Raw genomic sequence first — 26,537 nt, 5'->3', positions numbered from 1 at the left:
AGGAAGGTATTATTTCTATTTAGGTTAGCTAAATAAGTTTTAACATCAATGTAAAAGTACGAAATACCTTTTTAAAAACATATCTTTTTTCTGTTAAATTTGTCTTTACAGTAAAAAAATGGATAGAACACAAACAACTTGATTATTTAGGAATTCCCATGTTTTATGGATCTGGTCTTACTGAATTCAAAGGAAGAAGGTAAAATGAAATTATTATCCTATATAATAAAATCCTAACATGCAAATTGACCGAACGGCTGATCGACTAGTCGCTATGATGCACTCAACACAGGAGCTGCCCCCTGGTGGTCAGTGTGCTCCCACAGGGGGAGTGCCGCTCAGCTAGAAGCCAGGCTAACAGCTGGTGAGTACTGCGGCAGTGGTGGGAGCCTCTCCCACCTCCGCGGCAGCGCTAAGGATGTCTGACTGTCAGATTGGACATCCCCCGAGGGCTCCCAGACTGCGAGAGGGTGCAGGCTGGGCTGAGGGACACCCCACCCCCTGGGTGCAACAGGCCTCTAGTAATCAAATATTGTCCAATCACTGTTATTAATGTGGCCAATTAATTATCAGTTGCTATATAAGAAATACCCAAACTGTGCTGTTTTTTAACAACAAATTGATATTATCTCTTTTTTAAAAAATATATTTTTTATTGATTTCAGAGAGGAAGAGGAAGAGAGAGAGATGGAAACATCAATGATGAGAGAGAATCATAGATCAGCTGCCTCCTGCATGCCCCCCCCCACCCCGCTCCCCTGGGGGTCAAGCCCACAACCTGGGCATGTGCCCTGAGAGGAATTGAACCGTAATCTCCTGGTTCATAGGTCAATGCTGAGCCACACCGGATGGGCAAACTAATATTATTTTAATTTCTGTGGATCCATCTATATTTACAAAAGGCTAGGTGCCCATCCAACTGGCAGTTATGATTCACAATGACCACCAGGGGGCAGACACTCAAACTGGTAGCTATGACATGCACTGACCACCAGGGGGCAGACGCTCAACGCAGGAGCTGTCAACTGTGGTGATTTGGCAGCTGCGGTTCTCAGGTGACGCACCCCAGGACCAGAGAAGAGGGAACCTAATGCTGGGGTTTGTCACCCGAGATCTGCCCTCTTGCAATCCAGGACCCCTCGGGGGATGTCGGAAAGCCAGTTTTGTCCCTATCCCCGCAGGCCAGACCTAGGGACCTCACCTGCTGGAGGGACTCCATTCACTCTGCAGATGCCCTTTGAGCCGTGGCGCTGCCCCAGGTGCAGCTGATCTAGGAGGGACTGCGGGAGGTTGGTTTCAGGGTGTGTCTGGCCCATCTCGCCCAGTCCCGCTTTGCCAGCCGCCTTCTAATTAATTTCCTGTCAATGTGCATGAATCCGCACACTGGGGCACTAGTTATCTATTACTGCCTTATCTGAATGGGTCTAGCTCAGGGCTTCCTATGAGGATGTAGTCAGCTGTCTCTTGGGCTGCAGTCATCTCAAGGCTAGACTGGGGAAGGTTCTGCTTTAAGTTCAGTTATGTGGCTGTTGGCAGGCCTCAGGTCCTCTCCATGCAGGTCTCCCCATTGGTGTTACGAAGACATGGCAGCTGGCTTCTCGTCGACCAAGTAACTCAAAGGAGGGGGGAGGTGCACACACATACAGGAGCATACGTCCAAGAAGAAAGTCCCAGTCTTTTTATAATCAAATGTGAGAAGTGATATCCTATCGCTTCTACTGTATTCTCTTCCCTAGGAACAAGTCACTAAAAGTTGCCCCTACTCAAGAGAGGAGAATTAATGAAGCTCTATCTCTTGAGGAGAGCCAAAATAATTTGTAAAAATATTTTAAAAACCACCAAGTATAGCTAATCACCACATACACTAGTAAATCACTGATAGTAATGTTAAAAAGAAAAAAGGAATTCTGTCATTTGTTAGGTACCCATTTTGGCCTTTCAACAGCCTTTTAAAATAGGTGATACTTTTTTCTTAGGTGAAAAAATAGGCTCAGAGGTTAATGCTCTCTTTGCTCAGATGGTGTTTAAATACTTTAAATGAAAACAAAATGAACAAACAATAATCTAACAAATAAAGGGCTGCCAAAAAGAGACTGAATGGCTAAGCATGGTACATCCCTATCATGCAATATTGTACAGCTAAGTCAGCCAGAGCTATACCCATTGACTTGGAAGGATTTCAGTGAGATAACTACTGAAAAACTATGATGCAGAAAAGTGCACATAATAAGATCGCATTTTTGTAAAATGAAGACAAAAGTTTCTACATGTCTGTGCTTGTGTGTGTACACATGGATAGATATAGAATAGGGTCCTATGTGGGTGTGTAAGTGAAGGGAAGAACAGAAGGGCTAGATGTGCCAAACAGTGAAGGAAGGAAAAAGTGCATTTAAGAAAAGGCACATTTCTAAATGTATAGAGATAGTACATATGATTTTATAAGGTCAAAAACAAATATAAATAACATTTTCTGTATGGACAAGTAATTTGTTCAAGGCTACATGGTGAGAAGGTAATGGAGTCAAAATGAATTAAATTCAGGACTATTTAATATAGCAAGATTTTTTTCCCTGTGATCTAAGACAGCGGTGGCCTGTGGACCACTGGTGGTCTGTGAGGTACGAAAGGTTGGCGAACGCTGATCTAAGACAGTGTGATCTAAGCACAGCATTCTCTTCTAGGAAGCTAACTGCAAAATAAAATACTAAATAACATCTTTCTGCAAAAGAACAACATTATTAATGTACAATTGTTCTCTAATGGTTCATATTGCATTGTTCTCTATTGTTAGATTGGGTATACTTTCTCTTTTTTCAGTTCATATATAGAAAGTTTCAGGAATTGCCATCTTAAGATCTCTTTTTTGACATCTTCCTCTTACAGTTACAGATTTATGGTAATGGAAAGACTAGGAATGGATTTACAGAAGATCTCTGACCAGAATGGTACTTTCAGAAAGTCAACTGTCCTGCAGCTAGGTGTTCGGATGGTAAGAAGGAATGACTTATTTCACACGGCTCTATTTTCAGATTATTTACTTGTTACAAATTGTTTCCCTTTGTGGAATTATCAGAGGAGGAAGGATTATTGCTCTAGAAATGTCACTTATTGAGAGTAAGGGGCTATTTTGGTGAAATTGATAACGGTGGGCTCTGTAAGTGACAGAATATGCTGTGTTTGGCACTACAGATTCGATTAAGCATTGGTTCCACCGTCTGAGTTTTCCCACACAGCTTTGTTTTACATACCAGAACAAGCTTGTATTCCTATAAGAATAACATCTCTTTTGTCAGTTATATTTATAATAATGCAAACTATACCAGATTATATTATTTTCTGTACTAAACATGATGGTATGGGGGTGCTATACAGTTTTTATTATGAGTTTGGGATGGTGGCAGTAATTAGTATGGCAATGAGTAATATATACTTTGCCAAATAAGAAGCAATGAAATCTTAATAGCACCCGTGCACACATTTTGTTCATACCACATATTTGTCTTATCTTGTTTGTGTTTGGTTTGCCTAAGCTCCATTTTATTTGTTTCCATCTTAAATAGAATGAAAATACTCATGCCAGGTTGGGATGTGGCAAGTAGAACTCATTAATTTTCCCATTTGTCCCTTCATCCATCTACCCAGCCAGCAAATGTCTATTGAGCACTGGGTGTAGGTAACATGCAGGGCTCAAGGGATTCAGAGATGAAACTGAGGTTTATTCTCTTTCTATGCAGAGGGAGAATGACTTTCTCTGTGCTGATGGACAAGATGTTTTGTTCTGGGGTCCCCAAAACTTGATTTATAATTATTCCTTGAGAAAGGAATTGCTGCGTGGGCTTCAGGATTATTTCAGTTTAGATCTCTGATTTTATTGAGTTTTTGCTCTTTTTTTAAAATATATTTTATTGATTTTTTACAGAGAGGAAGGGAGAGGGTTAGAGAGTAAGAAACATCGATGAGAGAGAAACATCGATCAGCTGCCTCCTGCACACTCCCTACTGGGGATGTGCCCGCAACCAAGGTACATGCCCTTGTCCGGAATCAAACCTGGGACCCTTCAGTCTGCAGGCCGACGCTCTATCCACTGAGCCAAACCGGCTAGGGCAGAGTTTTTGCTCTTGGCACAGTGTGATTCGGCCACTGGGCTGTGAGGAGCACAGGCATTGTTAAATCTTGGTTTTCTTTCATTAGAGTTTCAATTAAAACACTTGATACTAAAAGGTCATTTTACTTAACTTTTCTCAGGATGAGTAGCCAGTACATGTGCTACTTTAGAAAAGATAAATAATTGCAAAGCATGTCACTGTCATTATTAATATGAAAAAATAAAAGTACATGTATTCCAAACTCAAAATCTTCAAGTGGATCATGAGTTCTAAATAGACATTAGTATAACCTTATTTATTTCTTTTCACAGTTGGATGTACTGGAATATATACATGAAAATGAATATGTTCATGGTGATATAAAAGCAGCGAATCTACTCCTGGGTTACAAAAATCCAGATCAGGTAAATACAATATTAAACTTTGCTTTCATAAAGAGTCCTCAAAGTGCCATACTGAGATATTCAAAAAACAAACTCCTAATCCAGATGGGTTTACAAATGAGGACTTAACATGATGAATGTTGTAATTTATCTTACCTTGCTTATCTAACTTTTAATGCACTAAACTAATAAGTAATTGGATGAGGAAATTGAGACTCAGATGGTTAAATAATTTGCTAATGGGCAACTAGTTCACAAGTGGCTGAACAGGAATTTGACCTGAGCAAATACAAAGACCCATCAGTATCCAGTGGGAGAAGAGATGGGTTTTATGCAGAGAAAAAATAAAAAGTTGTCACATTCGCTCCTCCTGTGTGTAAACAAGCTTTCAATAGAGCAGCATTTCCACTAGAACTTTCTGTGATGATGGACATATTCTGTATATTGTCCAGTGCAGTAGCCATTAGCCACATGTGGCCATTAAGCATTTGAATTGTGGGTACAACACCAAATGCTAGCGAGAACATGGAGTAACAGGAACTCTTATTCACTGGTGTTGGGAATGCGAAATGGTATGACCACTGTGGAGGATCATTTGGTAGTTTTATAAAACTGAACGTATTCTTAATATTTGATTTAGCAGTTATACTCTTTGGGATTTACCTGAAGGAGTTGGAAACATAAAACCACACAAAAACCTACCCATAGGTATATATAGCAGCTTTCTTTGTAACTGCCAGAATTTGAAGCAACAAAGATGTCCTTTAACAGGTGAATAGGTAAATAAACTGCAGCATATCTGGATAGGGCAAGAAATAGATGAGAAAAAAATTTTTTTTAAATATATTTTATTGATTTTTTTCTTTTAGAGAGAGAGAGAGAGAGAGAGAGAGAGAGAGAGAGAGAAAGAAAGAAAGAAACATCAATGATGGTTAACTCATCTGATCTTCTCCATATTTGGAATTTTAAAGACTGACTTCAAAATGTACACTGCTTACCTTCTTTCTTTTGTCATCTTCAACATTTTTTTGTTGAAAGGAAAAAATTTTAACTTCATATGTGGAAAAAAGTCTTATTAAAAAATCTGGGATTTCTTATGTACTTCTTTACATTTACTTTATTTTAAGAAATCTTTTTTTAGATGAAAGACTAAAGAAAATGCTTCAATAGTAATCTTGTATTCAGTAAAAGAGGAGGAAAACAAGTGTACTGGTTTGGTTAAGTTTTTTAAATTTAAAATTAAAGTATATTAAGAAACATCTACTTATAGAAGAGATTTTAACATCTTCAGAAAATATTTTATTTAGTATTTTAAATAAATTCATTTAATATTTTCAACATTTACTGTGTACTAGGCATTATGTTATATTCTTTAAAAAACTAAAATTCCTAATTTATGCTTCCCTGATAGATAAGTTGATATCATTTTCTTAGACTACCTGTTTTCTAATTTCTGTTTTTCACCTCACTGACTTTGGTATATAAAAGGGTGTTGCACAATTGATTATTAGAGTTGTGCTTATGGGTGCTGATGTATATAGAATTTAGAAATCGAATGTGCTTTCTGATTTCATTGCTTATAATGGACCCAGAAATGCTAGTGAGTGGTGGTTTTGCCACTGGGAACCACCCATTTAGCAGTACCTCCCAGTGTCACTAGGGGAGAAAGTTGAACCATTTCAGGTAAAATCAGAGTTTGGACACATTTTCTTATCTCAGAGTTGCAGGTGCTCTCTCACATACAAAAGGCCACCCCTTTGTTGATCAGAAGCACATTGTTTTTCGCACCAGCTTGTATTCCTGCTCTGACATGAAGCCTTTCTTGATGGGTCTGGTTTATAGTGATCCTCTCCTTTCGTGATTTCCTTTAGCTTCTAACTGTATTTTAAACACATAAGCATTCCAGTGTCACTGCGTGTTGTCTTATGTTCTGAACTAGAATGAACTCCTTGAGGCTTTTAGGTAGGTGCCCTTCTCTTTGCATTCCTCACAACACCTAGGTTAGTGTTCCTTTTGGAATAATCCTTCAAGAAACACTTCACTGGCTTCTCTGGATGTGAGGCCAGTCTTGATGCCGAACCTGCTATGTCCCTCAGTGCCCGGAGTACCTTGATGGTGCAGCGCCCCCATGCCCCATGTGTTTCTGTCCCCCAGACCGCCTGCTCAGTTGAAGAGGAGGCCTCACAGGGAGAGGAGGACAGTTTTCCACATCAGTATCAGGAGTGATAAATATGCCTTAGGAAGCCTGTCATGACTTAGGGTTGTGCTGGACTGACAGTCAAGAGACCCGGCTTTAGTCCCAGTTCTGACACGGAGCAGAATTGCAGCCTTCCGCAAATGATTTAACCGGTGTGGACTTTGGCTTTCTAGTGTATAATATGTGGGGCTTTGACTAGGGGGTCTCAAAAGTTCCTTCTAGCTCTCAAATTCTGTGATTCTCTGAAAATGTGTTTTTTTTTAGTTTTGTTTTTTATTTTATTTATTAAATTTATTCAGATGACATTGGTCCACATGAACATATAGGCTTGAAAATGTGTTTTTCAAGTTCATTGCAGAAGGTGATATTTCTAATAGTGTTCCCCAGGTGTCTTGCCTGTTGTTGCATAGCTAAAGAAGTTCAAGTGTTTAAATTTAAGCAAAATTTAATGTTCTGGGAGCAGGAATCATAGCAACTGACCTGTGTCTTGCGGCAAATACTGACTTTCAGATTCCCTAGGATATCCACAGGGTAGGGTCATAAGCCTCATTAAAGCTGCTTGTTCACTCTTTGCTAGAGGGAATTCTAACACAATCCATTTATCAATCACAGTTACTTGTAAAATGGAGTGTGAATGTGTTCGTAAGAACTTTGCATGATATGTGTACAAGATGTGTTTGCCATTTAGAGATAACCTTTTCTTTGTTGAACACACATGAAATTTAGTCCTGTAACATATGTCCGTATTTCATTATCTCCAGAGGAGTGTTATGTGTCCTAGCTTGCTGTGATACCCATGCTATTACTAGATGGCACAGCTGGTACTGCTATTAAATTTGTGTGGTATCAGGTGGATAGGGTTATACTCTGGATTAAATCACATGGTGGTGTCTGTAGTCACTTAGAGCATGCGTGTTATGTTCTTTGTAGTGAGAGTCTGCTGTATATATTTAGTTGAGTAAAGAGACATTGAAATTTGTATGATTTTAGTTACTTGAACTTTAAACATTTTTTGAGTTTAATATTATTTAAAATATACACTTTTACTGAATTTTTTTGTCTCAATATAATTATTTGTCATATGAATTTGTTGTTTTTGAAATGTAATAACTTGTATGTATGTGGTATTCATAGACCAATTCTGTCACTTACTATTTTGGGATTCTTTCAGTATTATGGGTCAAATGAAAATAAAGTCATCCCCAAATTTTATTTCCATCACATATTTTATAATGTGTTAATACTACTATTTTAAACTCTGTTGTCTGATACTTAATAGTGTTCCTATTATCAGAATTTATTCTTTTTTTATTGCTTAAAGTAACGTGTATTTTAACGTGCCTAATTTTAAATCAGATTAGATCTATATTTTAAAAATTCTCATTTTAAAATACTATTTAAATGACAGCTATATGAATGTGGATTACTAAGTCTTATTGGAGAATGATGACTAGAAAATATTGAAGAAAACAACCTCATAAATATAATTTAAAGCTATGTTCTCCATATTCAGAATTAGTATTATGTGAAGCTTACTTGCCAGGATTGAGACTCTGAGACAGGTGAGAATCTGTTAAGTATATAATTTTGCCTCTCTAAGAGGATACTTTTTTTTCCTAATTTTAAAAAAATATTCCCAGTAATAGAGGATTCCATATACCCATCACTATGACTTAAAAATTAAGGTTTTTGAAATTTTGTTTTATCTGTTTTTTTGGCTGAAATTTTTAAAATAAATTATAGATATCAAGAAATTTTGCTTCTAAATACTTAAATATTTATTGCATTTCTGAAGAACAAGGACAGTTCATCATATTATAACAATGCCATTAACCACACTTAACAAAATTGCATCATTCCTAATATATAATAACTAAAGCATAATATGCTAATTAGATTGACAGCCGAACGACCATCCTGACATCCTTCCTGACAACCTTCTGGAAAAAACCAGGGCTAGCGAGGGCAGAGACAAGCCACCACGGCTGCGAGGGCTGAGCCTCTTGCATGCATTTTGTGCATCAGGCCTCTAGTTATCAAATAAAGTTTTATTTCTTCCACTTTCTTCTTTACCCTAAAATTCATCAGAAAATGGGAATACAATTTCTATTCTAATTGTACTTAAACTCTCTTTTCCTCTTTTTCAAAAATTATATATTGCAGTAGACTCCCTGCCACAGCTTTCTGTAATTGAATAGCCTATATCATGTGATCTCTTTGGCCCCTTTTAGTTTTCATTGCCTCTGACTTCCTGGATAGAACCAGTTCTTGGCCACAAATCTGACTTATGAAACTATTGGTTCAGAACAAGGTGTGATTTTTTTTTTTAAGTAAATGTCCATCAAGAAAAGAAGTTTCTAGTCTTGTAAACAGGAAAACAGGGATTGTGTTTGATTCATTGATGTGTATCCAGCAGCTGGCACAGAACAAGCATGTAATAAGCGCTCAATAAATAAGTAATGAGAAACTGAGTAGCTTAATGCATAAATGAATTTACTACTCAGTGTTCAGGAATAACAGGTAAAGCCCAACAGGTACAGCCAAGTTCAGCAAATAAGCCATTTGTAGACTTCTTAAATTCCTATTGGGAGAAGTCTGCCCAACTGTGTCAAGAGATCTTTCCTGCTTAATATAGCCATTATGAGTGTTTTCTTATAGATAGAGCTCTGTCAGCATATTCCCCAAGAGAAACTGAGGCTGGAGACTCCCGTTGGTTGAATTGTGTCCCCTCACGAGATGCTGAAGTCCCAGCCCCTAGAATCTGTGAATATAAACATATGGGAGGAGGATCTTTGTGAGTTAAGATAAGATGACTAGGGAAAAGTCATCCCATGATTGCTTTTCTTATAAAAGGGGAGACATCAGAGAGGAAAGACTATGTGAAGAGACGGAGCATGGCTTCTGCAAGCTGAGGAACTGAGACTACCAGACGCTTAGGAGAGAGGCATGGGCAGGTTACCCTCACAGCCAATGGCAGCAGCCAGCCCTCCTACACCTTGATTTTAACCCTTTAGCCCCCAGAACTGGGAGACAATAAGTTTGTATTGTTTAAGTCATCTGGTTTGTGGGACTTTGTTGTAGCTGTCCTGCCAAACTAAGTCAGGGACTTAGACATAAACCTTTGACTGGGAGTTGAGATAATACATTTTCCAAATAATGTTAATAAAAATCTCAGGATACTGTTCTGTTCCATGTAAGTTGTTGACACCTTAGCATGGATGCCAGTGTATTTTGGCCATGTATGAACTTCAGGCACCGGAATAGGAGAAGGAAAAGGAAAGGGGAAAGGCAGAACAAGGCAGAAAGAAGTATTCTCTTCTATTTTCCTTGGGGCCACTCCAGGCAGGGCCAAATCAGTTCATGTGTTTAACGTGATTTGTTCTTACACATAGGATCTTCAAGCAGTTAGTCCCCCCCCCCCCCCATTTGTAAAATTTAAGTCTCTTTTATTTTTTAAAATTTATTGTATCTTTTCCATCACCATTTATCTCCTCCATGCTCTCTTCCACCTCCCTCCCTTCCCCCTGCAGTCACCTCACTGTTGTCCATGAGTTCTCTCTTTTTCTCAATCTTCCCAGCCCCCCAACACCCCACCCCCACTCCCAACACCACCATCACCAGATCCATATGCCTCAAGCAGTTCGTTCTTGAATATGTGTGGTGGGACCTCCACTTTATAATACTGTCTACATTTTTGATTCTGGAGCTAAATGTTCTTGTTCAAGGAAGGAAGGAAGATATAAAAAGAGGGCTACTTACCTACTCTTAGTCCCAGGTAAAACATTTGATAGAAGATGATGACTATTTGTATAACTTTCAGTTATGTTGCGGATTCAGTGTAGAATAGTTAAGACCAGAAGCTCTGGAATCAAACCCCCTGGCTTAGAGTTCTGGCTCTGCCCCTTGTTAGCTCTCTGTTCTTAGCCTTATTATTTACCTCTCGGTTCTTCCATGTCCACATCTAAAAATAAGGATAATAGTATATCAAAGAGATATTTTAAAGATTGAATGCTTTAAACATGTGAAATTTTTAGACCAATATCAAGCACATAGTAAACAGTAAGAGATAAAAAATAATATTTTTTATAATTGTTATACTTATGACAATAGAATATTTTATTGGGCTCCTCAACAAGTATTTGGATTTATGAGGAAAGGCATGATGTTCTGATTAGTTGTTAAGAAAATGGTATTGAATTAGACTTAATAATTGAAGTTCTGTCCAGGAATGAAGTTTGATCATAGACATCCACCAAAGAACTGTTTATGACCAAAATATTTGAGCATTCTGATCCACAAAAGGCTACATATAGATTTTTTTTTTCCTTTTACCAGTTAGAATGGGAAAATGGCACTTCTGAATTCTGAATACACTCATTGAGTTGTATAAATTGGATGGGTTAAGAGGTACCCCTGTTTAGGGTCTCTGCGTGCAAGAATGGCCTCATTGCTGGCAACCTCAAATACTGTCTTTGAAAACAAGAGAGTTGTATTAATGTAGAACAGGGAGCTGTTTTGAATGTTGGGTGGCTGTGTTTATGTAGACACAACTTAAATGTGGTGAATGTTTTTATAATATTATAGCAATAACAGTCAGATTATATCAGCTAACATTTTGTGGTATCTGCTGTTTACAGATGTACCATGCTCTGAGAATGCTTCTGACATGTTGAAGTCTCAAGTTCAGATTTGATTTAGACAAAGAGGAAAACCATAAATTGGATGCAATTCAGATTAGCCTCTTCCATTGCCGATTTGTTAAAGGACAGACACAAGTTACATGCTTTGATATCACATTGGAAATTATAAAGAGAGGTTCTTTTGTATAATCCTTGAAGACTTGTGTCAAAAGGACAAATTGGAAATAGATTATAATTGGAAGGGTTTTCGTTTATAGGTGAAGGCATTTTTAGTAAAGAAGCAATTCTGAGCCTCTGAATTACTGAGGGAGTTTCAACCTAAAGTCATCAAAGTATATTAAGTCACAGCCCTAGTTGATCAAATAGGCCTCCATATGTTGCTAAAAGAACCAGGTTGGAGTAGAAAAGCAGGCCATGGAATCAAAATGCTAATGTCATTTCAAACAACTGCTAAATATACCTCAGTATGTTATTATGATGCTTGAGTGTATGGTACCATTTAGGGATCATATGCTTGGGCCTGATGGAGCAGTAGATGGAGGGTAGAGCTAATGATTTATAAGAGATACAGCTTTTCTGCTGCTGCTTCATATAACCTCAGGGGCATGTCCTTTACTCTCTCTTCTCTTTCCCCCTCCCCCTTCCCCTCTTCCTCCTTCTCCTTTCCCCGTCTCTCCTCTCTTCCCTTCCCTTCCCTTCCCTACCCTTCCCCCCCCCCAAAGTAAATATTAAAAAAAAGGATAAAATTCCAAATGTGAAGTCTGAGTAGTTATGAGAACTAGAAGGAAGAAAAACCCAAACATTATGAAGCAGATATTTTAAGTATAGTAAGTACATGTCACCTCTATCATTAAGCAGACATTGTAGGGTTTTTACCGCTCACTAAAAGATAAGGTCAGACTATGTTTTTGAAAAATACATCTTCGTGTTTATTCTAATAAACACCATATTTAAAAAGGCAAATTTTAAAAGTTGTATTTTTTGTCTAGGCTGAATAGTGCTAACGCACATATATCATTTGTAGCGTTATTTTACTGGCAAAAACAAGGTAAGGATGTTGAGTAGAAGAAAGTACTGTGTCCTGTATAATAAAAGGTTAATATGCAAATTGTCCCCTTGGGAGTTCGACCAGGAGACCAGGAGTTCGATCGCTCACTATGACATGCACTGACCACCAGGGGGTGGCGCAGAACATGGCGGGCGACCAGCGGCGGCGGGGAGCTGAGGGAGTGAGGGAAGGAGGAGGCGGGGAGGCTGGGAACCTGATCAGCCCTAATTGCCGGCCAGGCCTAGGGACCCTACCTGTGTACGAATTTCGTGCACTGGGCCTCTAGTAATAAAAATAAGAGGAACCACAGGTTTATATCAAAACATAGTAGCATCTACGAGGCTACATGCAGGTTTTGTAACATATGCATGATTTTCATGAACATGCTGCTTACTCATTTCATGATTCTTTCTCCTGGCATATAGTGATTTTCGTTAGTCAGTAAGCATTTAGTTTATTGTGAAGATTTTCACATTACAGTATCTTGTTGATAGAATAGGAAAATATTATACCATATTCAAATAAGATAAATGCTGGCCTTCTTGTATAAGAGCCTTTACAGTTACTGAGTACCTCTATTTTTCTTCTGGAGTTTTTAAAGTGTTTTCTAAATTGCCATTAAAACAATCATGAGTAGTGACTGTCTCCCCAATAGTATAATTTCCATCAGTCTCTGACAATGAGAGCTTAACAGACACATTTCTTGCTACAACAGGTTATGCTAATGAAAAGGATTTACTTATATTAAATAGTCTAAATTATGATAAGGTATTGGATTATACACAAAAAAAATAAGTCCTTGAAAAGTGAATCACATTTTGGGACTATATATATATATATTTTTTTTTTCTCTAATTTGAATTTGCAAAGTGGAGGTAACATAATAATGGCATTACTGATGGGCAGTGACATTTGTTCACATTAGCGCCTTACTTCTTTCTCCTCCAGTGTCATAAACTTTTGTGCCCTTCTCCAGCTGACATGTTCATGGCCATCGTATCAAATGTTGAGAAATGCTTCCATTTGAGTCAGTGTGGCTGCTTGGTGCTTAGCATTCCTGGTCATTTGATTCCTGATGGGAAGGAGTCCTTTACTTTTCCCATCTACAATGAATCCTCCCATACCTCTTGCCTAGACTATGATTATATTCTCCAAATGCACTCTCTGTTTCCGTTGTCTCATTATGCTGCTGCCAGTGCTGATAATACTATTCCTTGCAAAAAACCTTTGGGAACTTCTGTTTGCACACAGCAGTCGTACCCTGCTTCTTGGTGGGGTTTCAAAGCTTTCTAGAAACTAATGCTAACCAGATTTTCTCTCTGGTGTTGTGTTCCAATAAACTCTCCACTCCCAGCACATGCTGACCCATATCCTGGCTTTCCTTCTTGTGTTATTTCTTCTTCCCTGTTTCCATTTGTGGAAATATTAGGTACTAGAGGCCTGGTTCACGAAAATTCATGCTCTTGGGGGGGTCCCTCAGCCAGGCCTGCATCCTCTTGCAGTCTGGGAGCCCTTGGAGGATGTCTGACTGTTGGTTTAGGCCCACTCCTCACAGACATCCTTAGAGCTGCCACGGAGGTGGAAGAGGCTCCTGCCACCGCCTCTGCGCTCACCAGCCGTGAGCCCGGCTTGTGGTTGAGCAGCGCTTCCCCTGTGGGAGTGCACTGACCATCAGGGGGCAGCTCCAGCCCCACCCCTGCATTGCCCCCCCACCACCGCTGCCAGTCACTGCTGCCCCTGATTGCCATTCCCTCCCTCTGTCGATTGGCACCCGCCTTGGCTGGCCTGGCACCACCCGCTCACTGGCCCCGCCCCCTGCCAACAGGTCATTCTGCCATTCGGTTGATTTGCATATTAGGCTTTTATTATATAGGATTTTTCAAGGCTCAACTTTTTTTCCTCTGAGTTCCCCAATTCAAAATACCCTCTCCTTGCTCTAAAATACTATTAAATGTAAATATAATATATTTTTTGTCAGAGTACATGTTACCTTTAGATTTGTAGATGCCATCTCCCTTCCTGTATGTGTGAAAATGCTCAGCCTTCTGATCAGACTGATTGAGGTTCAAATCTCAACTTTGCCAATTATTATATGTTTGTTTTATTCAGCGCACTTAACCTACTCATCCTATTTTTTTCATCCTCAAGGTATCTTAAAATAGTTTCGTTGTAGGCTCATGAGGTTAAACAATTACACTTCAGTAAAGCACTTAATGCTTTCACATAGCAAGTACAGTTGACTCTTGAACAATGTGGGGGCACAGACAGCCCTGGCCCTGCTTCTGCACAGCTGAAAAGCTACCTATGACTTGACTTCTTCAAAACAATAGCCCACTGTTGACTGCAAGCCTTACTGATAGCATTGAATAGTTGATTAATATGTGTTTTGTATGTTATGTGCATTATGTACTGTACTCTTACAATAAACTAAGCCAGAGAAAAGAAAATGTGAAAAGAAAAGCACATTTTCACATTAAGAGAAAATACATTTATGGTATTTATTGAAAAAAAATCTGTATGTAAGTGGACCTATGCAGTTCAAGCCTGTGTTGTTCAAGGATCAACTATATTCAAATAATATGCATTCATTTTCTTTGTGTTTTTATTTTTAAATTACAGTTGTCAATAGTTTATCATGCTTGGCACTCAGCTGTCTATTGAAAAGAATTTACATCAATTTGTCCAATTATTACCATCAAGTCTAATCAATGGAAATTTATTTAAGCCTGCTATGCACAAGACCTTAGAGTGGGTGCTGTTGTGGATACAAACAAGTTATACAACATTATCCTGCCTCTTGTTCACTAGGAGCTTACAGCTTGTAAATGTGGGGCCAAGACATAAATAAAAGTAAAATAACTTGTGCATTTTCAAATAGTAAATTTGTGTGGACACAAATGAAAACCCAGTCAGCTGCCTTTTGGTTAAAGGGATCTATTCCCTAGGATTCATCAGTGGTGAATCCAGGGAGTAAACTGTGAATCCAGAAGGTGTGGTAGGAAGTAGAGGAGAGTACCTGGGGGCCAAATTGAAGACAGCAGCCCTTCCCATGCAATTCCCTTCAAAGAAGAGTCATCACTGATGTTCTTTCATTGCTAGTTTCACTCATCCATTTGGAAAGTTAAAGCAGTGTAAAAGCCTACAACATTAGGAAGCAAAGGAGATGGGAAGTAAAGGTTTAAGTACAGAACATTACGATGAGGCATACGGGAGTACACATGTAGATAAACAGGATGTTGTATTTGAGACAGGCTTGTTTAGTATAGGGAAGTTGTATTTTTCATGGTCATGAAGAACAACTTTGTTTTCATCTTTTTGTGTGTGTAGCACTTTTAATCAAGGCTATGATTTACAGACCATCTGTGTCAAGTCCAGTTCTCAGAGGAACAGATGCTGGGACAGAATTAGGAGTGTAATGGCTTTATTGGGGAAGGGAGTATATCACCTGTGAGAGCAGAAGGACAAGAAGCAGGATTGGACAAGTGGGGTGTTGATATGACACCCAGGAAAGGAAAGGGGAAAAGGAGGATTGAGCAGGGAGAGCTCAGACTATGATGCAGTTCTGACAAAGCTCAGCTAACCCTTAGGGAGCAGCAAAACAATCAATGCCCACAAGAAGAATCTCTGATTAGGTAGAATAGACCACACAGCATCCCTTCTCCCCCACCCCCCATGATCATTGTGTGGCAGGAGCTGCCCAGGAAGAGTGTAGCCTTGGCTCACATGCTCTGGTGGTTCCTAATGATCCCACCGCCAGAGGTTTTCAGCTTATTGTGCTCCTCACAGGTGATAGGCCAATTCTTTCTTGATGGGATTACACCTCAATGGCTACCACACTACCTTAGGTAATAAGATAATTAAATCAAAAGTCCATGAAAGCATTAGCTCAGATTAGGTGGGGTGTTTTTTTTTTTGGGGGGGGGGGTGGTGCTAAGAAATTCATTAAAACAAAACCCTTTGTAGAAGCAAGACTTGGTGAGTGTTGGTAACTTGCATTATTTGGGTATATCACATTATTTTTCACCTGTTAAATGTGGAAAATGATACACAATAGCTCTACCTACCTTATAAAGTTATCCTATCTAATAAAAGAGAAACATGGTAATTGGCGTACGACCGCTACCCTTCCCATTGGCTAATCAGGGAGATATGCAAATTAACTGCCAGCCAAGATGGCGGCCTGCAGCCAGGCAACTGGAAGCTAACATGAGGCTTGCTTGCTTCAGTGACGGAGGACTCCAACGTTCCCCGCCTGCCTTGCAAGCCTCTGAGCTTGCAGTTTGAAACATTGTAACAAATATAGAAGCTAAACAAAACCCCAGAAACCTGCTTTCAGCGAGCCGGGATCTCAGAGTTGGAGTTATACATTGTTTTGATTATACAACCCAAACAAACCAGATACCTGCTTTCAGCGGCAGAGGCCTCAGAGCTGGAGCCAGAGCTAAAGCTGGCCCAGAATAAAAAAAAAAAAAAAAAAGATAAAAAGGAGCGGTTGGGAGCTTCAGTCACCCACCAGCCTGAAAACAGCCCTCAGCCCCTCACCCAGACTGGCCAGGCACCCCAGTGGGGACCCCCACCCTGAAGGGTGTGTGACCAGCTGCAAACAGCCATCATCCCCTCACCCAGGCTGGCCAGGCACCCCAGTGGGGACCCCCACCCTGATCCAGGACACCCTTCAGGGCAAACCAGCTGGCCCCCACCCATGCACCAGGCCTCTATCCTATATAGTAAAAGCCCAGCACCGGGATCAGCGGCTCTGTGTGTGACAGGGGGCGGGGCCACAACCTCCCTATCCGCCCTGCTCTGTTCGTGACAGGGCAAGGCGCCCCAACCCCTGATCAGCCCTGCTCTGTGCCTGATAGGGGGGAGCTCCCCAACCCCCTGATCGGCCCTGCTCTGTGTGTGACAGGGTGTGGCGCCACAACCCCCCCCCCCCACAGGCCCTGCTTTGTGTGTGATGGGGTAGAGCCATAACCTCCCCATCGGCCCTGCCCTGAGTGTGAGAGTGGCGGCGCCCCAACCCCCTGATCGGCCCTGCTCTGTGGGTGATAGAGGGCGGTGCCCCAACCCCCTGATCGGCCCTGCTCTGTGGGTGATAGAGGGCGGCGCCCCAACCCCCTGATCTGCCCTGCTCTGTGTGTGACAGGAGGCGGTGCCCCAACTCCCCAATTGGCCCTGCTCTGAGCCCGACCAGGGGCTGCACCTAGGGATTGGGCCTGCCCTCTGCCACCCGGGAGCAGGCCTAAGCTAGCAGGGCGTTATCTCCCGAGGGGACCCAGACTGCGAGATGGCACAGGCCGGGCTGAGCGACCCCCTCTTCCCCCCCGAGTGCACAAATTTTTGTGCACCGGGCCTCTAGTCATAATAATAAAAGGCTAATATGCAAATGGTCATCATGCCATGACGCGTAATGGCCAATCAGCAGGGACCTGAGGCTGCGTAGCGTCTAGCCAGGGCGGGGGACCTCAGGCCATGCCCCCCATCTAGCGGGGCTTGACGGGGGACCTCAGGCTGCGCCCCCCACCCAGGCACCGGGCCAGGGGACCTCCGGCCATGCCCTCTGCCCTGGCACAGGGCCGGGGGCCCTCAGGCCACTCCCCCCACCCGGCAGGGCTTGATGGGGGTGGGGCCAGCCGGGTCTGGGTCTCGCCCAATGGGATGGGGCTGGCTGGGTCTGGGTCTCGTGCGATTTCAAAGCATGCACTGGTGGGCAGGGACATAACTCTGAGTTCTGCAGCATGCCCCAGACTCTGACAGGAGGGAGATTTTCATTTACATTTTACTAATTTTCTTTCATCTCTGACACTTCTATTATAGAGAAAGGGGAATTAGCAATTTTAAAATATTTCCTCTAATTAATTCCCTTTTAATGTGCACAGATTTTGTGCACCAGGCCACTAGTTTTAAAAAAAAAAAAAAAGCATATCTAAGAAAGGTGAGAAAAAAATGAGTACCATGTAGAAATGTGAGGGGCAGTACAGTGTATTGAAAAGGGAAGCACGAAGGGCTGTCCTTTGACTCATAGAGAAAGGAAACCGTTACTAAATTCAGAAAAGTTGCATAGAAAGAAAATCATTTAAAATGCATTAGGGAGCTAGATTTTAAATTTTCTTGTGCCTAGTCTTATTATAATGCAAATAATCTACCTCGTAGGTGATCTTGAGTTTCCTACTACTAGCTTCTAAGACTTAAAGCACATTGTATGTGTTTATATTTAAAGTAAAAAATATTAACTAGTTATTTTTTATTTCACAGGAAATAAAAAAGGATAATATAAAAAAAAGTTAACTGAAACCAAGTTTTTCTTTAGATTAAAGGTTGGCAAACTTACTCTGTAAAGAGCCAGATAGTAAATATTTTAGTTACATCATCTTTTTCTTTTTCTTTTTTTACAATACTATAAACATGCAAAAATTATTCATAGCTCAAGGGCATATAAAAACAGGGCCTACACGGCAAACCCTACTGTAGATTAAGTTCTGCTTAAACTTATATTTTATTTCAACAAAATTTCAGCAATGGGCAGAAACCTAAATTGTGTGTTGTATTAAAAAAAAGAAATTTGGACTTTCAAGACATATTGGTATGGATTTGAATCCTGCTTCTATTCTTTACTGGCTCAGTCACTGGGGTAAGTTAACTCCTCAGATGTTCAGCTTTCTCATATGTAGAATGATACCAATGCTACCTGGCTGGGTGATTGATTGGGTTTAATGAAATGATTTTTGAAAGGTATTTTGCTCAGTGATTATCTCATAATTAGAACCTCAACAAATGTTAGTTCCTTTCTTTCCTTCCTTATCTTGTTTGACATGTCCCAGCCTTTTTTTTCTTTCTTATTTTGAATAGTTCTAACACAATTCTATCCTGTGTATTTCTATTAAGTTATCTTTATAGAAACTCTCACTTTGACCTAATTTGAGACAAAATAATTTTTCAACACTTTGTACAGGCTATTGGCTTCTTCTACATCAAATCTCTACCCACCAAATGCAGTCATCCTAAATTTCTTTATTATTGCTTTACAACCTATAATTTTAAAACATCGATAGATTCTAGTAGTAAAACTTACATGAGAAATTTAGAGAATTTAAATCTCATTGAACCTACAAAAATATAAATATTTATAATCATAGGCTATACTTGTAGATAAAAATACAAACTAAAAAAATAGATATATGTAGTAGGGTGAAGATAGATAGTTGTTTGGTTATTTTGTTCAATAGCCTTCTGTGATTGTTTGACTTCTACCTACAACTCTATTAAGACCACCAATTATGCACCCAGTATTGGAGCACCTAATATATAAAGCATATATATATAAACAGATCTGAAGGGGAAAATAGACAGGAATACATTAACGATCAGGGGCTTTAATACCCCACTTTTGACAATGGATAGATTATTCAGACAGAAAATAAATGGGAAAACATTGGACTTAAACTGCATGTTAAATCTGATGGACCTGATAGACATACAATACATTCCATCTAACAACAGAATACACATTCTTCTCAGGTGCACATGGAGCAATCTTTAGAATAGATCTTGTTAGTGCACAAGTCTTGGTAAATTTAAGAGGATTGACATCGTATCAAGCATCTTTTCTAACCACGGTGATATGAAACTTGAAATCAGTTACAAGATGAAAACTGTAATATTCACAAATATGTAGAGTTTAAACAACATGCCCCTGAACAACCAGTATGTCAAAGAAGAAATCAAAGAGAAATAAAAGAAATGCCCTCAGACAAATGGAAACACAGCATTCCAAAATTTATGGGATGCAGCCAAAGCAGTTCTAAGAGGGAGGTTTATAGCAATAAACTCCTACATTAAAAAAAGAGAAAGATCTCAAATAAAACAATCTAACTTTACACATAAAGGACATAGGGAAAGGACAAATCAAGCACAATGTTATTAAAGGGAAGAAAATAATTTCAGAGTGAAAGTAAGTGAAATGGAGACTAATAAGATAATAGAAAATGTCAATGAAACTGAACTGTTTCAGTGAAAAAAAAAACCCAAAAAACAAAATAGACAAACCTTTAACTAAACTAAGAAAAGAAGAAGGCCCAAATAAATGAAATCAGGAATGAGAGAAGAGACATTACAACTGATAACACAGATAAGAATCATAAGAAACTACTAAGAACAATTATATATCAACAAATTAGATAACCTAGAAGAAATTCCTAGAAATATACAACCTACCAAGATTGAATCATGAAGAAAGAAAAAAAGCTGAACAGAACGACTAGTTAGGAGATTTAACTAGTAATAAAACACACACACACACACACACACACACACACACACACACACACGCCCCACTCCCCACCGACACCCTCCCAGCAACGAAAAGTCCTTTCTCAAGGACCTTGGAGTCATTCCTTTAAAATGCAATCTTTAAGAAACATTGTGCTGCTATCCCTTCAATCTCTGAAGGAGGGAAGGGCCTAAGCACAAATTAACAAACATAGGTAACCTAGCTACTTTGACCAACCTCCCCTAATATCCTCCAGTACTTTTCTCTAGCCTGCTCCAGCACTTAAAAACTTTCCCACCTTTGTTTCAGTAGAGTTGAGTTTAATCTATCTCCCCTATTGCAATGGCCTTGAATAAGGTCTGTGTTGTCCTTTTAGCATGTGCAGTGCAGTGCAATTTCCCTCCAACAGTGACCAAGAGTGAAAACTCTGGAGTCAGACTCTGGCTCCATTTTACTGCACAAGCCACATAATCTCACCAAGCGTCAGTTTGCATGAGTGAGCTGGAGAGGACGTCACCTACATGCAGGATTTCTGTGGAGGATGGCATGGACCAATGGATGTAAAACTCTGTGCTGGTGTAAATTAAGTACTCCATGAAGTTTAATGTAGGTCTTACTGTTTTGGCTAATGACTACACGAAAAGCTTCTTGATGGCTCTTCTTTATTTTTAAGAAAACTAGTGTTGTATATATTTCTGTTTTGCTAAATTATCAATATGTACATTTCTGGGATATCTACTTTGTAAAGTGAAGTCTATCAATTTAGTTCTTGAAATACATAAAGATAAAAAATGCATCATAAATAGTGAAAGCAAGCAGCCAGTTGCATATCTGATCCTGAAGTCTAGTTACGTAGAGCAGGGGGATCAGTTACTTCTGAGACCATGTAGAGAAACAGCATCTATGGGCGAGAGACAAAACTGAAACACCATGTTTTCAGATACTAGCAAGCTATGTTCTCTAACAAATGAAGAAAGCTCGGTGCTGTTTATATTTTGAAGTTCAAAATAACTCCTACTTAAGCTGTCCTAAAACCAAGACTTACAGAAACTAAAGATAAATACTTTTAATATATTTTAAAATGCAAGTTTTATTTATTTTCATTCTTTTAGATCTACTTTTATTGATTTCAGAGAGGAAGGGAGAGGGAGAGGGAGAGAAACATCAATGATGAGAGAGAATCATTGATCAGCTGCCTCCTGCCCACCCCACACTGGGGATTGAGTCTACAACCCGGGCATGTGCCCTGACCAGGAATCGAAACTATGACCCCCTGGTTCATGGGTTGACACTCAACCACTGAGTCACTCAGGGTGGGCTGAAGTACTGGTTTTATAATACTCTATTGTCTTATAGCTCCATCATGAAATGTTGCCTCAATCCACAAATTTTAAAGAAGTATGTGAAACAACACATTTTAAAAGTTGAAACTGCTTTCTTTGGGTGGAGGGGGAGCATGGTAACAGATAGTTGGGAATGACTATATTTTGACTTCATGTCAGAGTAAATATCTAGTCATAACAGTTTCTGTTCAGTATATGCTGTATCTGTAAAACTATGTCTCCTATTTCTTTCTCACTCCAAAATAATCTGAGAAAAATTCATTTGAATTGACTTCTGACATTTATCAATTTATATTCTGTTTGGGAACCCTACTTGCAATTCTGACTGACTTACAAATTCTGACTGACTTGCAAAGATTACAGTGATGATATGGATCGGACTATGAATGGCAGAATACTGCATTGACGTTCCATTCTTAAATCCAACATGCTGGTGTGTTTTTTGAGTCATTACCTCTTACGATCTATTCACTATTTTTATACTTCCTGTTCATGGAAACTCCTGTAACATTAAGTTTGTATATTTAGATTGTGTGCCCTGATCTCCCCCTCCCTGCTTGAAACAGTTTTATGTTACAGAGAAGGTTACAAGAAAAGGCAGAGCCCCATAAGCTGCATGAACACAGATAAAAAGGTAGGTTATGGTTTTGATGTCTAGATGCCCACCTGGAGAGGAGGGAATTTGGGAGCAAATTAAAAAGACTAAAACTCTAAGTCAACTCAGAAACAGATGTGCCTATGATGAAGTTAGGTTTGACACTGGAAAGTTAGTTGGTACGGTCCTCAGTTGTATCTGTTTTATCCTAAGGCACCATTTGGTTTAATACAAATGTAGGTATAAGACTTCTTAACCTAACAGTTTCTTAAGACTTAATGATAAAGGTTACATTTCAGAGGCTGAAAGCATGGTTCATTTGTCTTCCAGGTTTATCTTGCAGATTACGGACTTGCCTACAGATATTGTCCCAACGGGAACCACAAACAGTATCAGGAAAATCCTAGAAAAGGCCATAATGGGACAATGGAGTTTACCAGCTTGGATGCCCACAAGGGTGTAGGTAAGTTTCTTTTTTTATTTTTATTTCACAAGAATAATTACAGAGTAATAAGACTCTATGAAATGACCTTTGCATAGTCACTTTGAGGACTGAGAGCGCTGGTGAGATATTGTCTGCCAGTGACTATTTGTCTTATGGGGTGGGGGAGGAGATACAGACTATGACAAGTGAGAAAAAAAGCACAAGGGTGTCAAGGAAGCAAAGCTTGATGCTTATTTTGGGCAGGAAATGACTAGTTTGTGTAGATTAAACTTGGAGGTCAGCACTGAACTTTCGTGCTGTAGTGAAGAATACAGATTTGGTGAAGAATTGTTCCTGTTTTTCATTGTGCCCTTATCAGAGCTTTGGAAGATACCATCTCTCAACAACAAGAAAATCTCTTCTGAAACTATAAAGTGTTAATTTGTGGAAATCTCTCCTAGTCGCCTTTCATATATCTTACTTATTTAAACTCACTTTGATGGTATTGGAAACACATTTGCAGGTAAATTACATACATAGTCCTTTTATTGGATATTGATTGTACTGCCTTGCATTCCAGGGCAGACTTAATTCAACAATTCCCTAATTAGTTAAAGTCATAACCTATGTCTTGTATTCATTTACCATTAATTAAACCTTAGCTGTTTATTACACTGCAGTCCAAATCCAATAGCCGACCCAGAAAGCCATGGAAAAGGAAGTAGGAGGTCAATATTGAAAATATATGGTGCAGAGTCCCCTGATGGTTGCTTTGTTCACAATCAATATGGTCAATGCAACTGTACTTTCTTAGTTGCTCTGTCAGCAAGACAAAAAGCCAATTCTAATGTTATGCTAGTAAAAAAAAGGGGTGATTATTGAAAAACTTTGGCTTTCAAAATTATATTCCTTAAACTTTGTTTATAAAAGTATTTTCAAGTTTGCCAAGCCATACAAATAATTATAAACAGCTTGGAAAGATCCACATTTTCACTAAAAGGCAATTAGACATTTGCACTTGTTAATGACTGGTGAACTGTTACCCTAAACTGAGACTTTCTAACGAGTTTTAGTTGGTGCAAACAACTGTATATTATTGCCTTTTCTATTAAAAGGACCATTGACCATGTAATGTAGAGGGGTCTTGATCATTTTCCAAAGCAATTAAAACCCACCCCAGTTTAAGGTAGGCTAGTGCAAAAGTGAGACAAGTGTGTTGGATGGTTACTGTCTTTCTTTCAGGAAGGATCATAGGTTAAATTTCTGAAATGGAAATTAGCTTTTATACTTTGGATTAGAGTAAAATAAATCACTACATTACTTTTCAAGGATAGTTTGGTTAGAAAAGTAATGATCACTCAGAAATTAAGAAATCTGTATTTTTTCACCATTTACATTGTGAATGAATCAGTGAACATTCAAAAATATAAATGGGGCATGGTTTTAATTAAATTAAGAAATATAAGAATCAAATGTTCATTGATAGTGGGTTCTTGTTCCATTTAAAGTTCTTTACTCTCAGTGAATTTTCTTCTTCACTTTTGCCAGATTCATTAGTTTGAAAGTATTTACAGGAACCTGGGAGGAGTACTTTTTTGAAGGTGGTATAACGAATTTCATCATACAGATTCTTAAGCATTGCTCTGATTATGTTAATGACTAGAGGTCTAGTGCACGACATTCGTGCACTGGGGGTGGTGGAGGGGGAGGTCCCTTAGCCCAGCCTGTACCCTCTTGCAGTCCAGGAGCCCTCAGGGGGCCTAAGCCCTCAGTAGATCATCTTTAGTGCTGCTGCGGAGACAGGAGAGGCTCCTGCCACTGTCGCTGGCTTCTGGCTCAGCGGAGCTCCCCATGTGGGAGCACACCGACCACCAGGGGGTAGCTCCTGTATTGAGCGTCTGCTCCCTGGTGGTTAGTGTGCATCATAGCGACCAGTCATTCCGCCATTAAGGTCAGTTTTCATATTACCCTTTTATTATATGGGATGATATTAACTTATGGTTGGACCACTTATTTCAACTGGTAGTTCTGATCTTGATACATTGTGGTTTGGCTTTTAAAACAGCTAAGAAACCAGTGTGATTGTTGAATGGGGAGAAGAGTTGTTACATGTTAATCTGGGGTCCTCAAACTACAGCCCGCAGGCCACATGCGGCCTGCCGAAAACATTTATCCGGCCTGCCGGGTGTTTTTGCCGCCGCTGTGTGCATAAGAATTTGTTCATAGTTTTTTTTTTAAACTATAGTCCGGCCCTCCAGCGGTCTGAGGGACAGTGAACTGGCCCCCTGTTTAAAAAGTTTGAGGACCCCTGATCTGGACAGTGTTTGGACTGTGGTAATTCTAAAAGTCCTCTACAGTTATTCCATAGTTTAGGGCAGTGGTCGGCAAACTCATTAGTCAACAGAGCCAAATATCAACAGTACAACGATTGAAATTTCTTTTGAGAGCCAAATTTTTTAAACTTAAACTATATAGGTAGGTACATTGTTATTAACTTAATTAGGGTACTCCTAAGGCTTAGGAAGAGCCACACTCAAGGGGCCAAAGAGCTGCACGTGGCTCACGAGCTGCGGTTTGTCGACCACGGGTTTAGGGCATTGCTTTTATTGTGCTATCCTCATAAAATATTTGAACAAATTTTTATTTTGTAGTTCGCTTAAGCTTTTTCCTCCCTAAATAATAATACATGTGATTAGTTGGGTAGATTTCACCATGGTAGGACTTTGGGGGAGAATATTGAACTGAAAATGATGGTAGAAAGATACTATCTCCCTGGCAAGACTATTCAGGGAAGAGTCTATATTACATATTTTTGGTATTTTCTGGAAAGTCATATACTAGAGTGAATATTTACTTTTATAGGTTTCATAGGATTCCTATAAAAATATTCTCTTAATGCATTTAAAATAGAATTTATACTAAACTTCTAGGCATATCTATATCTAAATATACAGATATACATGCATACCTATTATATACATACACATGTGTACACACATACATACATAGCTAACATACACACATATATATGTTTATTTATATATATACTATAGGCCCGGTGCACAAAAATTTGTGCTCTCGGGGGGGTCCCTCAGCCTAGTCTGTGCCCTCTTGCAGTCTGGGACCCCTTGGGCAATGACCACCTGCTGGTTTAGGCCCGCTCCCTGGGGAATTGGGCCTAAGCTGGCAGTCAGACATCACTCTGGCAGCCCAGGAACCATCAGGGGATGTCCACTTGCCAGCAGGGAGCAGGCCTAAGCTGCAGTCGGACATCCTTAGGACTGCTGAGGAGGCGGGAGAGGCTCCTACCACCACCGCTGTACTGGCAGCCGTCAGCATGGCTTGTGGCTGAGCAGAGCTCCCCCTGTGGGAGCGCACTGACCACCAGGGGGCAGCTCCTGCATTGAGCGTCTGCCCCCTGGTGGTCAGTGTGTGTCATAGTGACCAGTCATTCCCAGTCTTTCTGCTGTTAGGGTCAATTTGCATATTACCCTTTTATTATATAGGATAGAGGCCTGGTGCATGGGTGGGA

General features: G+C 39.8%; 1 protein-coding gene across 10 annotated transcripts in view; it reads left to right on the top strand.

Annotated features, from left to right (window-relative positions):
• VRK2 (VRK serine/threonine kinase 2) overlaps positions 1–26,537 on the top strand; it is a 202,787-nt gene that overhangs the window by 117,167 nt on the left and 59,083 nt on the right. For all 10 annotated transcript variants that reach the window (XM_059659761.1, XM_059659757.1, XM_059659763.1 and 7 more), the window contains 4 exons: positions 112–199; positions 2,884–2,989; positions 4,418–4,510; positions 22,912–23,044. In XM_059659761.1, the coding sequence (XP_059515744.1) occupies positions 112–199; positions 2,884–2,989; positions 4,418–4,510; positions 22,912–23,044 (420 nt within the window). The remainder of the gene's footprint in view (positions 1–111; positions 200–2,883; positions 2,990–4,417; positions 4,511–22,911; positions 23,045–26,537) is intronic.

Source organism: Myotis daubentonii, chromosome 12 (assembly GCF_963259705.1).
Source record: "Myotis daubentonii chromosome 12, mMyoDau2.1, whole genome shotgun sequence".
Taxonomy (NCBI): domain Eukaryota; kingdom Metazoa; phylum Chordata; class Mammalia; order Chiroptera; family Vespertilionidae; genus Myotis; species Myotis daubentonii.
This window is presented reverse-complemented; position numbering and strand designations above follow the sequence as displayed.